This window comes from Stenella coeruleoalba (genome assembly GCF_951394435.1).
Source record: "Stenella coeruleoalba genome assembly, chromosome: 1".
NCBI classification, from domain to species: Eukaryota; Metazoa; Chordata; class Mammalia; order Artiodactyla; family Delphinidae; genus Stenella; species Stenella coeruleoalba.
Window position 1 is genome coordinate 38,682,297 of NC_137169.1, and position 15,843 is coordinate 38,698,139.

The 15,843-nt window shown below is 39.1% G+C and overlaps 2 protein-coding genes across 4 annotated transcripts in view; one reads left to right on the plus strand and one right to left on the minus strand.

The window, feature by feature from the left end:
• The window catches only part of CMPK1 (cytidine/uridine monophosphate kinase 1), a 36,524-nt gene extending 24,258 nt beyond the window's left edge, over window positions 1–12,266 (plus strand). Inside the window, exons 2-6 of the mRNA XM_079913328.1 lie at window positions 1,562–1,708; window positions 5,464–5,616; window positions 6,866–6,942; window positions 7,185–7,281; window positions 8,301–12,266. Of these exons, the coding sequence (XP_079769454.1) occupies window positions 1,562–1,708; window positions 5,464–5,616; window positions 6,866–6,942; window positions 7,185–7,281; window positions 8,301–8,342 (516 nt within the window). The 3' untranslated portion in view covers window positions 8,343–12,266. The remainder of the gene's footprint in view (window positions 1–1,561; window positions 1,709–5,463; window positions 5,617–6,865; window positions 6,943–7,184; window positions 7,282–8,300) is intronic.
• The window catches only part of STIL (STIL centriolar assembly protein), a 143,659-nt gene that overhangs the window by 87,057 nt on the left and 40,759 nt on the right, over window positions 1–15,843 (minus strand). The gene's annotated exons all lie outside the window — the stretch shown is intronic.

The window sequence follows — 15,843 nt, forward strand, 5'->3', positions numbered from 1 at the left end:
TATTCATAATTGTCTCTTAGATCTGTATTGTTTTCTCATTCCAACCACGGGGAAATGGCAGAATAACACTATAGCATCTTATGTGACTTAGTTCAACTATTATCCTATACCCTGACCTAATACATCATTTGTAAATCCTTAATAATGACTATCACAATTGTAATACTACTATACTCCTGACCTTTCACAGTGTATTCATATCTTTTATCTCACTTAAGTCCTTTGATTGGTCTCTCTGTCAAAACCTTTAAAGCCGGACTTCCCTGGTGGCACAGTGGTCAAGAATCCGCCTGCCAACGCAGGGGACACGAGTTCGAGCCCTGATCCGGGAAGATCCCACATGCTGCGGAGCAACTAAGCCCATGCACCGCAACTGCTGAGCCTGTGCTCTAGAGCCCATGAGCCACAACTACTGAGCCTGCGTGCCACAACTACTTAAGCCTGTGCGCTCTGGGGCCCGTGCTCTGCAGCAGAGAGAAGCCACTGCAGTGAGAAGCCCAGACACTGCAACAAAGAGTAGCCCCCACTCGTCACAACTAGAGAAAGCCCGCGCACAGCCATGAAGACTCAACACAGCCAAAAATAAATAAATAAATTTATTTTTTAAAAAACCCAAAAACCTTTAAAGTGAATACATATATATGCACACATGCACACACACGCGTGTATGTAATAATATAAAAATGGTGTGTATATATAATATAAAAATGCTTCCAGGTTATTTAAGATAAGTATCTTCATGATGTCAAGGAGGTAATTGATGGCTTTTATCTCCTGCTGCCTGTCAGGCTCTTTGGTAGGCATTTTATATAAATACATTATCTCATTTAATCATCACCACTGAATTATAAAATAGGTATCTATATTCCCATTTTACAGATGAGACCTCTCTAGTCACAACTAGAGAGGTGGGAAATGGACTTTTGAGAGTGGTAAAGAAGATACTGGTTTAGATGGAGAGACAGTGATATTCTAAGACACTATTTGATTATGTGTCCACTCTCCAGAGTGGTCAGGAAAGCTAATTTCATGGAGGGGTAGGACTTGTACTGTTTACTGAGAAAGGGAACAAAACAGAAGAATGGGGTTTGTGTAAGTGCTGATGAGTTCAATTTAGATGTGTTGAGTTTAAGGAAGGGAAGATCTTATAGAAGGTGGGTACAGCCAACTGTGGTAAGATTTGGGGGGGTTTTGCCTTGAATTATATAGATTTTTGTTAGACATTTCTTTGAACATTATTAAAAACATTTAAACTTTGTGTTTGTGAAGGAATATGATGAGCTGTTAATGCCTTGAATGGTTAAATAAGTTTCGGGTTGATTGCATGATTTGTGAACATTATAGCTACCATATGCTACATAGATTAAGGATATTTTTTAAGCAAACTGGATTGTATGAAATCTCTCTTCAATTTTTCTTTATTACTTATTTATTATATAAGCAGAGCTTGTTTATTATAGAAAAATTAGAATATAAAAGTTACCATGAAGGGAAACAAACAGTAGTCCTAACCCTGGGTTGAATGTATTTTGATCTTTTTCCTATGTGTTTGTTCTTTCAGAAATATGGCTACACACACCTTTCTGCAGGAGAGCTTCTTCGTGATGAAAGGAAGAACCCAGATTCACAGTATGGTGAACTCATTGAAAAGTACATTAAAGATGGAAAGATTGTGCCAGTTGAGATAACCATCAGTTTGTTGAGGAGGGTAAGAAGTATGAATGCCAACCAGTTAAAACCACCAAGGAACTGAGAAATTAAATCTGCTTCCCTTTGAGTAACGAAAAAAATCAGTATTGAATTTCTTGATTGTGGAGGGTGGTCGTGGTGTTTGAGAATGGCAGAACTGGAAATTCCACTTCACCTGGGAAGAAATTGGACCGTAGGAAACATTCTCTACCTTGGTCTAGGATCAGCTACAACTGAACATTCATATGTGTACGCTTGACCCTTCCCAGCGTGCAGACAGTCCATCCTCCTTCCATTTCTATTTCTTTTTCCTCCTTTCCCATTTCCGTTTTCTTCCAGACTTTGTCCCTCCCTCCCTCTTTCTTTCCCTCCCTCTTTCTTTCCCTCCCTCTTTCTTTCCCTCCCTCTCGCCCTCCCATGACCCTCCCATTGTTGCCATTCTCTCAGTCTTGATGTTTCCTTTTCTGGTGCATGCATCACCATCTTCAGTGTGAAATGCTGAGACTAACAGCTATCAAACTAAAATAGGTCCCATCTAAAAACAGATACCTTGCATTTACATGAAAACTCTCCACTATAGATTCTCAAGATTATAGTCATTAATAGATATTTTCACATACAAGAAACGTGAAGGAGAAATGGAAGAGTGGGCACAGCAAGAAATAGTTGAAGCTCAATGGAAAAGAGATACATGAGCTTCTGATTGGAACCAGAGAAACTTGAAGAGTGGCTCATTCACACACATTCTTAACTCTTGTTTCAGAGATTGGAATGCTTCCATTCAGAGTAACTAAATCCTCTCTCCTTGTTCTCTGGATTTAATGCCCTTTCTCCACTTTTATGCTTAATTGTGAAAGAATAGTCTACATTTTTTACTTTTTCATTTTCTACTCTTCAGCTCTTTGCACTAAGACTCTATTTCCATCTTCATTGAAACTATTCTTGCTGATGTTACCAGTGATCTCTATCAAATCTAGGGGATATTTTCAGTCATTTTTCTTGTAGCCTTTAACTTCCTGTCTTTTTGAAACTCCTTCCTCCTTTGTTCTCTGTGACACCATTTCTCTTGATTCTCTTCCTCCTTCAGTGACTGCTGTTTCTTAAATCTCCTTTGATAACTCTTCTTCTGCAAGTTTCTTAAACCATGATGCTTCTCGGGGTTTCATCCTTGGTCCTCCTCTTATTTTATACATTTCTTGCTGGATGTTGTTAGCCATGTCCAAGGTTTACACTGTGCTAATGATCCCAGAATCTATGTATAACTCTAGCACAAATCTCTTTTTCTGAACTCCAGACCTATATTTCTTTTTTTTTTTTTTTTTTGGCTGCACTCTGCCTCTTGGAGGATCTTGGTTCCCTGACCAAGGATCGAACCTGCACCACCAGCAGTGGAAGCACAGAGTCCTAACCACTGGACTGCCAGGGAATTCCCCAGACCTATATTTCTAACTAACTATTAGGCATCCATCTGAATGTCTCACAAGTATCTCAAAATCAACATGTCCGAGTCTGACTGTATCATCTAAAATGTGATCACCCTTTATTTCCTATCCTGGTTAATGGTTCTACCGTCTACCGAGCTGCCCAAGCCAGAAATCTGGGAGCCATCCTATATTTTCCACCTCTTCCTCAATTTCCCAAATCTACTCAGTGAGAAGATCCTTTCAATTATCTTTCTCTTTATCCTCATTTATTGATAGTTTTTTTCTCCTCTATTAGTACTATCATCTTAGTTCAGACCCTCTTTTTGTCTTTTTTTTTTTTAAATAATATTGGGAAGAATGCAGACATTATGTTGGGAGATCAATCACTGAAATATATTTTTCATTTTTTACTTATTTATATTTTGGCTGCATTGACTCCTCGTTGCTGTGAGCGGACTTTCTCTAGTTGTGTCGAGCAGGGGCTGCTCTTCGTTGTGGTGTGCGGGCTTCCCATTGCAAGCCCGTGCCCTTGTTGTGGAGCACAGGCTCTAGGCATGCAGGCTTCAGTAGTTGTGGCTCGCAGGCTCAGTAGTTGCAGTGCATGGGCTTAGTTGCTCCGCGGTATGTGAGATCTTCCTGGACTGGGGATCGAACCCGTGTCCCCTGCATTGGCAGGTGGATCCTTAACCACTGCACCACCAGAGAAGTCCCAAGATCCTCTTTTTTTCTTATTTGGACCATCACTAGAGCCTTATCATTAGTCTTTTGCCTTTAATCCATCTTTGTCCCCTTCTAATCCATCCTTCATGGTACAGTCAGTGATTTTTTTTTCTAAAGGTGATGGGAGCATGTTCTTCTATTACTTAAAATTTCTCAGTGATCCTGTATTGCTTGCAGAATAAAAACCAAATCCTTAGTGTGGTATAACAAGTTCTTCATTAATTTTGGCCCTACCTACTTTCTAGTCATTTCTCCTTCCACTCTCTACACGCATCCTAAGGTTCACCTCTACCAGCTTATTTCAGATTCATCAAAGCTGTTATGCTTCTTCATTTCTGAGCCTTTAACATCCAGTTGACACCATCTGGAGTACCTTGATCCCTGTCTGCCTGCCATTTCATTATTCAGAATTCAGCTCCTCTGCCACCTCTTTGGTAAAGCTCTTCCTGGCAGTTTCCCAGGTAGTTTGTGCTTGCTTCTTCGTTTTATCACAGCATCCTTGCATACCTCAGTATAGAACTTAGCACGTTTACTTACACATATTTGTTACGCACTGGACTGTGAGCCCGCCAGGGGCCATGACCTTGCTCTTCATGTTCCCTGATGGTAGGCCTTGAATGAGTGTATGTTGAGTGAGTAGAATATTGATGTACCCCTTCAGATATCTTCTACTACCATAATTGTGATAGAAATGCTATAGCAGGAGTCCAAAAGCATTCTGAAATTTTGTGGATATTGGAGAAGCTAGATGCTGGGTTAAAGCCAACCCTCAGATAAAGGAATTAGGGGTCCTGACAGCCATTGTTCTTCTTGAGGAACCAGGAAAGTTTGAGCACTGAGGGAACTGGATGTCGGTTTGCTTTAGAGTAGAGGCTCCTCTGGAGTTTGTTGAAGGCATGCATCTGTGCTTACCTCATGGTGATTGATAGCGGTAAGGATTTGGAGATTCGAGATCTGCATCTCCCAGTCACATATTTCCACATTCTACCTAAATTCAGACTTTGGAAGAGGATGGTGAAATGTGCAATTCTTGCTGTCTTTCTGAATGTATTGTTTCCTTTGCTACCTGTGTTTTGGTGTGGCCAGTGGCATTTAGGTTTAAATTAGCTTCAGTTTAAAAAAAAAAAAAAAGAGTATTGACTCCTACACTAATAATTAATGCTAGCAATCTCTTTATATATCCAAAGCTTTTTGCAGTTGGACTTGAATTATTGCAGAGAATCTGAGTACCTATAGAAGCAGCATACTTCCTACCATAGCAAAATGACCTGGGACGAGGAAAGGGAAGGCAAGATAAGGGTCTCTATTGACTGGAGCAAAGATACTGGTTAATGCTTATTTTTCTCTTTTTGCTGTTTATAACTTCGTGAAAATAATATATGCTTAACTGTAGAAAATTTTAAAACTACAGAAAAAAATTGTGTGTGTATGTGTATAAAATGGGGGATACATAACCATAACTCTACCAGTTTGAGGCAAACATGTTATTTCCTTGAAGTCTTTTTTTTCCTATGCACCCTCCATGCTTATGATTTAAAGAAGAATAATAAAACACACCCATATAGCTACCACTCTGCTTAAGAAATTGCATTAATGTAGTGTTGAACTTAAATCTTCCCTTTTTCATTAGGAAATGGATCAGACGATGGCGGCCAATGCTCAGAAGAATAAATTCTTGATTGATGGGTTTCCAAGAAATCAAGACAACCTTCAAGGTTGGAACAAGACCATGGATGGGAAGGCTGATGTATCTTTCGTTTTGTTTTTTGACTGTAATAATGAGGTAATGAAAATCTTTATCTGCCTATATGGGCTTTAAACAGCTGATGGTCAACTATTAGAGAAAAAGAAAGTGATTTGTTTCACTTATATTTACATTTTATATTGACAGCAGTATTTTTTGAATTGGTAAGTTGGATGCACAGAACAGCACTGTCTTAAGCTATTTGGCATCAGCAATATTGTGGGCCTAAAACTTGCTTTATTTTCAAAATAACAAGAATTTGTGTTTTGCGTTAAGAATTGACTCATACCATGTTAGGTAATGAAGCTGCATTGTTACTTCTTGAGTAGGCACTATTATCAGAGAGTATCTTGCCTTAGGATGTCGTTTGCTGGAAAAGAAACACACATTTCTGGGAAGTTGGGAAAACTTTCTACTTTAAAGAAACATGTATGATAGCCTGATTTGTCTTCTAAGAGTGAAATGAAAAAAAAGCAGGAAAGCAGTCTTTTTCTTTCTGGTACTTCTAATAACATACCCAGACATACTTTCGAATAACTAAATGAATTTCTCGGTATCTTTTTTTTTTTCCCGGAATCATTTAATTAAAAGGCCTGACTCTGTATGACAGCTGTAATATAAACTTTATTAAATTAATGCCAACGGCCTGAAAGAATAAGAATCAGCAGTACTGCCTTGAAGGAAGTTGACTATTCTTAGGTTGAATTGCAAATGTGCCTGTGGTGGAGAGACTTGCTGCAGCCTTTGAGTTGTTTTAAAATGTAACTCTCTTTTTCCAACCCCCAAAAATATGTTTTCACTTATTCTTCAGAGTTAATTTTAGAATGTTACCACAGCTTTATAACTAAGGAATGTTTATTCACGATTAACAAGGGATGCTTTATTCAAATGCAAATATGTTAACTCTTAAATATTTGGATATTTATGGAATTATCAAAAAGTAAGCAAAAATGGAACAAAGTTTGACGCATGTAATTCATACCTAATAAGTTAATAATAGATGGAACCATACACATAGAGATCATCTCTTTATTGCGGTTTGAAAAAAAATACACAGGAAAAACTGAGTCATGAATGAATTCTTATTATGCTCTGTACTTATTTAACCTAGTTTATATAAATTGAACCACATGTTTCAACTTTGCATGTTGATTAATGAATTAAACACATTGGGTTTAATGCAGGGTTTTGTTGGTAATCTCTTCGAACTTTCTTCTCTTTTCAGGTTTAAAAGACTGGCAAATTCATATCTTTTTAAAAATAACTTTTTATATATTTCTCTTTTTAGATCTGTATTGAACGATGTCTTGAGAGGGGAAAGAGTAGTGGTAGAAGTGATGACAACAGAGAGAGCTTGGAAAAGAGGTACTTTGCAGTTTTTACACATTGCCACCACGTCTCAGTTTGGAACTTGAGTAACAGATTAAACACGTGCCCCATTTTGGACCAGAAAAAGAAAATGTCATGCTTAAATATGTAGAATGGCTTGTCTAAAAAGCTGATAAGGGAGGGAGCCAACTGGGTTTTATTCTGTATTGTCCCCCGATCTGTCCTAAACAGGGGAGAGAAGTATGCTTAGAACTTCGCAATATTTGCTTCTGTTGCAGAATTCAAACCTATCTTCAGTCAACAAAGCCAATTATTGACTTATATGAAGAAATGGGGAAAGTCAAGAAAATAGATGCTTCTAAATCTGTTGATGAAGTGAGTATCCCTAGCCTGCCTAATAGTAAAGTAACAGTGTGATTTGGGGCAGGGAGGGGAGCAATATGCAGGAGAAAAAGAAATACCATGACAGATTAGTTTGCTTTTCAAAACACTGGAGACTGAATGAAAAGCTAGGCTTTTTCTTCTTTTTTTAAATTAAAGTATGTATATTTTATCAATTTACAATATTGTGTTAGTTTCAGGTGTACTTCTTTTTGAATAGAGTCTAAAATGGGTTTTACAATTTCAGACTTGTTCTTTGTAAAAAGTGGGTGGTGTATTAATTCCAAACCTCTTTTCTCAAGCACTGGAAAATTGGCATTTTCAGAACTGTGATTTGGACCATGATCATTTTTTAAAAATCTGTAACATGAATAGCAAATCATCTAGCTGAAGAGCCCCCGGTTTCTTTCATCTCTTCCATCACAGAGCATGTAGCTCCAGAGGTACAGGGTTTCCACGACCCAATGCTTGCCTCTTCCTTCATGAATCTTGGGTCTCTGTACTGTGGTTTGTGGACTCTCAGTGCCCAGCCGCTACTAGTGTCTCTTAAATTCACCTCATCTTTCCCTGATTCCCTGAATCATCTTCCCCTGGACCTTTTTTTAGCATGTAGTCATTTTTGGTTTTTTATCCACGGTCCCTTCCTGTAGAGGTGAGGTAATACAGAAGACTTAGTGTTTTAGAATCAGAACTAGGAAGATAAGCCACTTCAGTTTACTTTTACTTTTTATAATATTGGTAGCCTATCAAGAAGTTTGTTTTGTCCTAAAAGCACTAGTAAAATTGAAGCAACATGTTCATAATTTTATATTGAAGCAACACGTTCATAATTATTTACGGTATTGTACTACTGTCTAAAGTAAAATAGATGAAACTAAGAAATTATAATGTGTTTTTTTTAATAATCCATTTTGAAAATTCATGTAAAATTGACTTTTAACAGGAACTTAGCCATATGGTGTTTTAACAATATTTGCCTTTTAAATTATTATTATTATCCTTTTCCTTTACAGGTTTTTGATGAAGTTGTGAAGATTTTTGACAAAGAAGGCTAACTCTAAACCTGAAAGCATCCTTGAAATCAGGCTTGAATATTGCTTTGATAGCTGCTATCACAACCCCTTTTTAAGGCAATTTTAATCTTTCATAATTACATCTCAATTAATGGCTGGAAAGTATGTAGTAAGACAAATTAAATTTTTTATCTTCATCTTTTTTTTTTTGGTCACAGGAGTAGACAGTGAATTCGAGTCTAACTTCATCTTAGCTATGGTGCTCACAAAACAAAGAAGGGTGTTAGCTAGTTCTTTGTTTTTATTCAAAAAGAATATCCCTTTTATAGTTTGTGCCTCCTGTGAGCAAGACTTTTTAGTATGTGCGTATATCCCTTAAGTAATTACAACATGTTTGGATTAGGGATTCCCCACGTCTTCTTTCTCTTGCAGGATTTAAATTTCCAACCTGTTAAGTGAATTTATGGACCAAATTCTAAGGAACTTTTTGTGTAGTGAGTTCTTGGACAGTGTGTTTGGTAAACAAAGTCATGAAATGAATTCCTAGAAGTATTTTAGTATTTATCAAATAGCTGACCATTTCCTATAGAAAGGTAAGAAAACTTAAGCTTTGTTTTACTACAGTTTGTACAGAGTTGTTTGCAGGGCATAGTCTTTGCTTCCAGGGGTTGGGATGGGGGCACTGGGGTTTCAGAGCCTGGTGGAATTGTCAGTTTTATTCTGACATAAATCTGAGGGTAAGGGGCAAGGATCACATCTAATGACATGTGTTCCTTTTGCTCTATTATATAATGTTATTAATGATTAAACTGATCTTAACAAAATTCCTAGTAGTGGAACCTTGAAATGCATGTACTTAGTAGATTTATGGTAAAATGATTTGGTTAGCGTTTTAGTAAAACTTCAAAGCTTTTTTTGTTTGTTTTCTAGACTAAGCATAGGGTTAGTACAAAGCAGAAGAAATCTAATGGTTAAATTTCCCATTTGTATTTTATTTTCTTGAATACTTTTTTTCGTAGTTGTTTAAGAAGATTTAAAAATTGCACTTTGGTCAGAAAAATAATAAATTTATCTTACAAATGTTTGATTCCCTTCCTGGCTACTTTTATTCAGTGAATTCTTTTCTTGGCATCATGTTGAAGTATTAAAAGGTACAGAATTCTTAAAAAAGTATAGAGTCCAAAGGAATTTTCTCTTACATTCATTCTTCCTTTAAAAATCTCTGGAAAATTTTTCTCCTTACCTTTTTCCGCCATCACTAATGCAAAGTGGTATCCAAGGTTCTTAATGTGAGATTTATTAAAATTTTTCTCATTTTCAGCACTTATACTGTTTGGTATACAGGGTTAAACTGGGCAAGGAATTTTGATTTTGTATAATTACATTTTATATTTAAATCATTGGGAATAGTGAGGACAATTTATGGATGTTCTTAAATTGTAATAGATTTATTTATTTCTGTGTGTGTTATGAAATTCACTTATTAGTGATGAATTTTCAACATACTTGCCATAGAAAACAAAGTATCCATAAGTACTGTAACATATTAGCCACTAAAATCTGTGTTAAGATTATCTTGGTTTCTTGGAAGAGATTGTAATGAATTCTTATCTAGTGATTTAATCTAGCCAATACTGAGGGATTTTACTGGTAGTGGTAGTTCAATCAAACAGCTGTAGTATGAAGCAAGAGTAAAGACTAAGATTTTGAGAACATTCCTGCTCACATAAGTGAAGAAATCCATTGGATGGGGATCTAAATATTTATATTTATATTGTGAAAGCAAACTTAAGGTTTTTAAGAAGACTGCTGAGACTAGGTGCTTTGCTTCCTTTCATCACATATCTTTCTGTGGCATTTGAGAGCAAAAACCCAGAAACATAGTAATTGCTAAATTACGAGGCTTTCCTTTTTGTTTGCTTTTTAAGTAGAAAAACATGTTGGCAATATTGAGTTTAGGAGTTGATTGAGTTACATCTGACTTCACTAGTTTTGGTCATTTCATTTATTAAAGATACAGTCATCAGTGAGTTTTTGACTTTAAAGACCCCAATGGAAGGCTTGCTGTTTTTAAAAAATTGACTAACATTATTTTTATTCGATGATGTTGGATGTGTATGAGTTATCAATATTTAGTGAGTAATCCCAATAAATTCTGTGCTGTGGGCTTTGCTGTTTGCTGGTTCAGATTTCTGTTCTCTCAAGCGTACCGAAGATCCAGAAGTATCATATTTAACATGTGGGTCCTCACAGGGCAAAAGCAGAGTTCAGGATCCAAGAGAATTTTCCGCTCTGTGTGTGATGTTGATGCGTCTTGAATTAAGCAGAAAGCATGACTTTATCCTGTTCCTTCAAGAAGTAATCCAGATTGAGGCACAAGTAGCCCAATTCATTACTGGCCTGCAGCATTAATTGCTTGTCTCTTTGAGGGGGAAATTGGCAGCAGGCAATGTGTATCAGGATGCGGGGTTTTCTGTGGCCTTGTAGCTTTGTCCATGTAATTTAAGTGGTTGCCTGACATTCCAGTGGTCCCTGGAGATAATAGTGGTTGACAGTTTTGGCCAGACAAGGTCAGCATCTTTTCCCTGGAGGTTTGGTCCTTCATCTGCAGACATATACTAATTGCACAAGCCACAGTGCTATAAACACATACTCTGCCTTCCAAGAGTTTTCTATCTAAAACTAACACTCTGACGTGGACAGACCTTCAGATGTCTTCTGTTGGCTAACTTCAGTCATTTTTATATAGCTTATTGCAATTCTCCCTAGCCTTCTTGCATACTTCAGCTTAATTAAGTACTCCTTTATTCTAAGCAATTTTTTTTAAATGAAAGGAAGGAAGTTCATATATTGTGTACCAAAGGAAAAGGTAAAAATGGTCCTAATCACTTATCCCTTTATTTCTTCATCTCTGACTTCAGTGTAAGTACTCTCTTGGATTCAAGTCTGCTTTCCTTTGAAGGGGTGTGGTTATTTTGATTGTGATGTTAATTCTGGACTTTAGCTAAATTCTGCAGGTCATCATCTTTCCTGTTCTGGGGAGAGCTGAAGGACTAAGTTGAATTTCTGGCTACCACCCTATGCCCTATGTCAGCCATACCAGCTCCAGGCTTATCACCAGGGCTCAGACTCCTGTGGGATCTCTGCCATCCCATTCATTCTTCAAAGAGGCTTTTGTTTCATGACTTTGTCCTTCTAAGACTCAGGCATAAGAGAAGCGGGCTTAATTATTTTGTACTGTTCAGTGAGACAGAGGTAATTAATCAGCATTTCTCTAGGTGGTGAAGTTCTTGCAGCCACAGAAAATTGTTTTTTTTATTTTGTGATACATGTTGAAGTAACTTTATGCAACTTCTTAGCACTGGTCTTTGATGCCCTAGCCAACCAGAGGAAAAGCATCTGCAGAGGTGGGTTACTGCATCCCAACCCTAATGGTAGATAACCCTAAGAAATATTAAGAGCTGTCTTCCACACAGTGAAATCAAGCAGTTAGGCAGCGTACTACAGAATAGCAGATGTATTCTTGTTTGGTTGAGTAACCACACTTAAAAAGAGAATGTAAAATTTTTAAAAAGCCACGTATGTGAACTTCGGGAACACACATATAGTTCCCTTTAGAAGGCTCCCTGGAAGAAATGTACTTTCGGTGGCAGTGTCTATGAAATTAAGGGGAAAAAATTGCTACAGTGGACTCAGGATGGACTTCCAAGAAAACTCCTGAATTGGATAAGTTTCCCTGCTAGTTGGTAAATACTTGCAGCCCTTTGAGGACTGCGGGTGGAACTGGCTGTCTCACAGCCACCTGGCTCCAAGGGCTTCCTGAGCCAGAGGGGAAAGATGTTGAATCGGTCCAGCAGTTAGTACTGAAAAGCACAAAGCTCTTGTACGTGGCTCACCCTAGATTGTTTATTAGTTTTATAAAGAAGCATTTTTATAAGTGGCTCCAAAGCAGCTGCCAGAACTTGGCCAGAGTACCTATGAGCACTGCGAGGCTGCATCAAAGTGGCTTTGTCAAAACGTAAACCTCTGTTTTGTTTTCTTTTTATTCTACTATTTAGTTTTGGCTGCGTCAGGTCTTAGTTGTGGCATGTGGGGTCTTTTCTTGCGGCTCGTGGGCTCTTCGTTGCAGTGCGCGGGCTTCTCTCTAGATGTGGCATGCGGGTTTTCTCCTAGTTGTGGTGCGCAGGCTCCAGGGCGCGTGGGCTCTGTAGTCTGTGGCACGCAGGCTCTCTAGTTGAGGCGCGCGGGCTCAGTAGTTGTGGCACATGGGCTTAGTTGCCCTGTGGCATGTGGGATCTTAGTTCCCTGACCAGGGATCAAACCCATGTCCCCTGCATTGTAAGGCAGATTCTTTACCACTGGACCACCAGGGAAGTCCCAACCTCTTTTAAGTTATCAGGTAATGTGCGCAAAAGGCACAACTGTCATCCTATCCTCAACTGGGATGGTGGTCAAGATGAACACATTATTTACATTATTTAAGGGGAAAAAATGCTAAAGTTTCATGGCTAACTTTTCGATTGAGTCAATATTCCCACATCAAAATGACCAAGTTAAAACAGCAGCATCAAAACTCCTCTGGTGTTGGAACTTCCCCAGCGGTCCAGCGGTTAAGAATCCGCGCTTCCACTGCAGGGGGTACAAGTTCAATGCCAGGTCTTGGAACTTAAGATTCCACATGCTGCATGGTGGGCCAAAAAGTAAAAACAAAAAAACAAACACCTAGTGTCAAATTCTGTGTCACAATGTCTGTGTCATATCCAATATCAAACGTGACTGAGCAGAGACTGTATCTGTGTTCCTTCCTCTATTTAGGGCCTTTACTTAGGTCTGGATAAGTGCTATTTAGGGAAAGAAGGTAACTGCTGACTTGAGGCTGCTGCTGGTAGTGTGTACTAATGGAAGATTCAGAAATTTAGGGGATGGGATGGGATGAGGGTAGGGAGAATAAAATCATTTGTGTAGAGAAGCAAGAGCTGGTTGAGCCCAGTTCTGCTTCATACATAATGGATTTCAGGTGTTAAGGTGATGTCCTTAACACCCTCTATCTTTATCCTGTGGTTTGAGTAATTTCATGGATATTTCTGAGTTTAGGTTGTGTATTTGACTTAGGAAAGGAGCTATTTAATTTACAGTCATCAGCTAAATCATTGTTTTATATGACAATACACAGATTATGGCCAGTTGCTGAAATAATAGGTGCATATAGGAGGCATTAGTACAGTCTATAATCACATTCATGCAAGGATCTGCCATCTTAATTGAGCTAACTGGTCACGTTAGCAAGCCAAATTTCAGAGATGCTACCCCTTGTGACTGAGATCAGAGGGTTAGTTACAGGAGATGACAATAGCACTAAAATGATGACATTACAAAAAAATTGGCCGCTCCTTCAAAATATGTTTGATGCAGGTTTGTGAGGAATACAACAGTGTACAACCTTTGGTTTCTTAACTGTATTGTGTTTCTGTAGAGTGCTTTTAATGCTGGCAAACTTTTTTACCTCTGATCTCATTTTGTTTTCCCAGCAAGGCAGGCTGCGATGATTCTCTTACCGACCTGTTTCATGGGTGATTAAACTGAGGTCCAAGGAGCCCAAGTCAGTTGCCCCACAATCTTTACAGCTAGTAGTTGTGCGTCTGGAAGCAGAGCCCAGACCTCTGGGCCTTACCACATCTGCCTCCTGTCTTTCTGGTAGTCCATGCCTACCTGTAATTAAGCCCAGTTTTGAAGTGTGACCTCTAATACCCCACCAGACTTCCTCCGTCTCTAGCCCATTACCCACATTTCTTTCTCTATTGCACATATGCATAATTTGTGAAGTTTCTTTGTTTACTTCCTGTTGATCTCTGCTAGATTATAAGTGCCAGGAGAGCAAAAATGTTGTCTGTCTTGTTCATCTCTGTTTCCTATTACCTGCACATAGTAGTCACTCAATAAATATGCATTGTAGGGCTTCCCTGGTGGTGCAGTGGTTGAGAGTCCGCCTGCCGATGCAGGGGACACGGGTTCATGCCCCAGTCCGGGAAGATCCCACATGCCGTGGAGCGGCTGGGCCCGTGAGCCATGGCCGCTGAGCCTGCACATCCAGAGCCTGTGCTCCGCAATGGGAGAGGCCACAACAGTGAGAGGCCCGCGTACCGCAAAAAAAAAAAAACAACAACAACAAAAAGAAAACAAATATGCATTGTAGTTCTTGATTAATGGAGTCTTTGGGAAAGAAGTTTCTAAGAGGTCTTAGTTGTATTTTTTTATTCTCTTACTGACTTGGCACAGAGTATATTCTTAATAGGTTTTATTATTAATACATTTTATTGGCTATTGATGTAGCAGGGAAGAGAGACTGAGGAACGTGATGAGAGTCTGTGCCTTCACATAAGAACTCAAATACTGAGAAGTTTCCCTAAGCTTTCTTTCTGCTTCCTGGGTCCCCTCCCCAGTGCCTGCGATAGGTACTCAAAGAAGTTTGCTGATGGGAATGCTGTCGGTGGTCAAGAGGTGCCTGGTTGGCATTGGAGAAGAGGAGAAGTGTATTCCAGGAGAGGGAAACAGCACTAGCAAACCCACCCACATAGAAGCAGAACTAGGCCTAGAACCCAGCTCCCATTCCTTAGCACCACTATGCTTTTACCTCTGTCGTTACTAACGAGGATTTGGGAAGGCAAAGTAATATCTTGTGATGCTTCGGAACCAGTACTTTTCAATGGATTGCATTCAGTGTGCTGAACTTTTAGTCAGTGTCTTTTAAGCCATTTTTTAAAAGCCAATGCCTCAGGCTCCACCCCAGAAATTCTGATTTAATTTTAAAGGCTCCCCAGGTGAATCTAAACCAGTGGTTCTCAGACTTTCAAGTGTATGAGAATCATTTGCAGGGCTTCTTAGACCCAGATTGCTGGGCCCACACCCAGAGTTTCTGGTTCAGTAGATCTGGGGTATGGTCCAAGAATTTGCATTTCTTTTAAAGTTCCAGGTGATGCTGATATTGATACTTCGAGAACCACTGTACTAAACAGAGTGGCCAGAGGCAGTATTGGAAACTCCCAGCCTTGCATCTTTACGGGCAAGGGACTATGTGTTCTTGGTCTTTGTTTCCACGGTTCCTAGCATAGTGTAGGTACTCAGTGCATGATGAATTGACAAATTGATAACAACCTTAATGGAAGCTCACAGCTCAAGCAGTTGCCTAGCCTGCCATCCCTGAAGCTCATGGGTTGAGGCAGGAGAAGTACTTCGAGAAGATCACAAGTGTTCCCCCACTAAGGAAGTTGTCAAATGGCCACCAGCTTGACATAGGAGAGCTGCCTTTATCTCTCTTAGTAGCTGCCACTGTCTTGAAAGGTAAGGCGAGCCCAGGGGGCCACTGTCACTTTCTCTAGACTTCTGAAGAAAGATGGAGTAGCTGTGTTCAGTGTGGGCTTGAGGGCAGAGCAAGGGCAGCAGAAGCAACATAAGGAAGACCTTTGAAAGTCAGAGCTGACCAACAGTGAATTGATCTGCTTGATCAATTGATCAATTGATCAATTGATGAGCTCCCGATCACTGG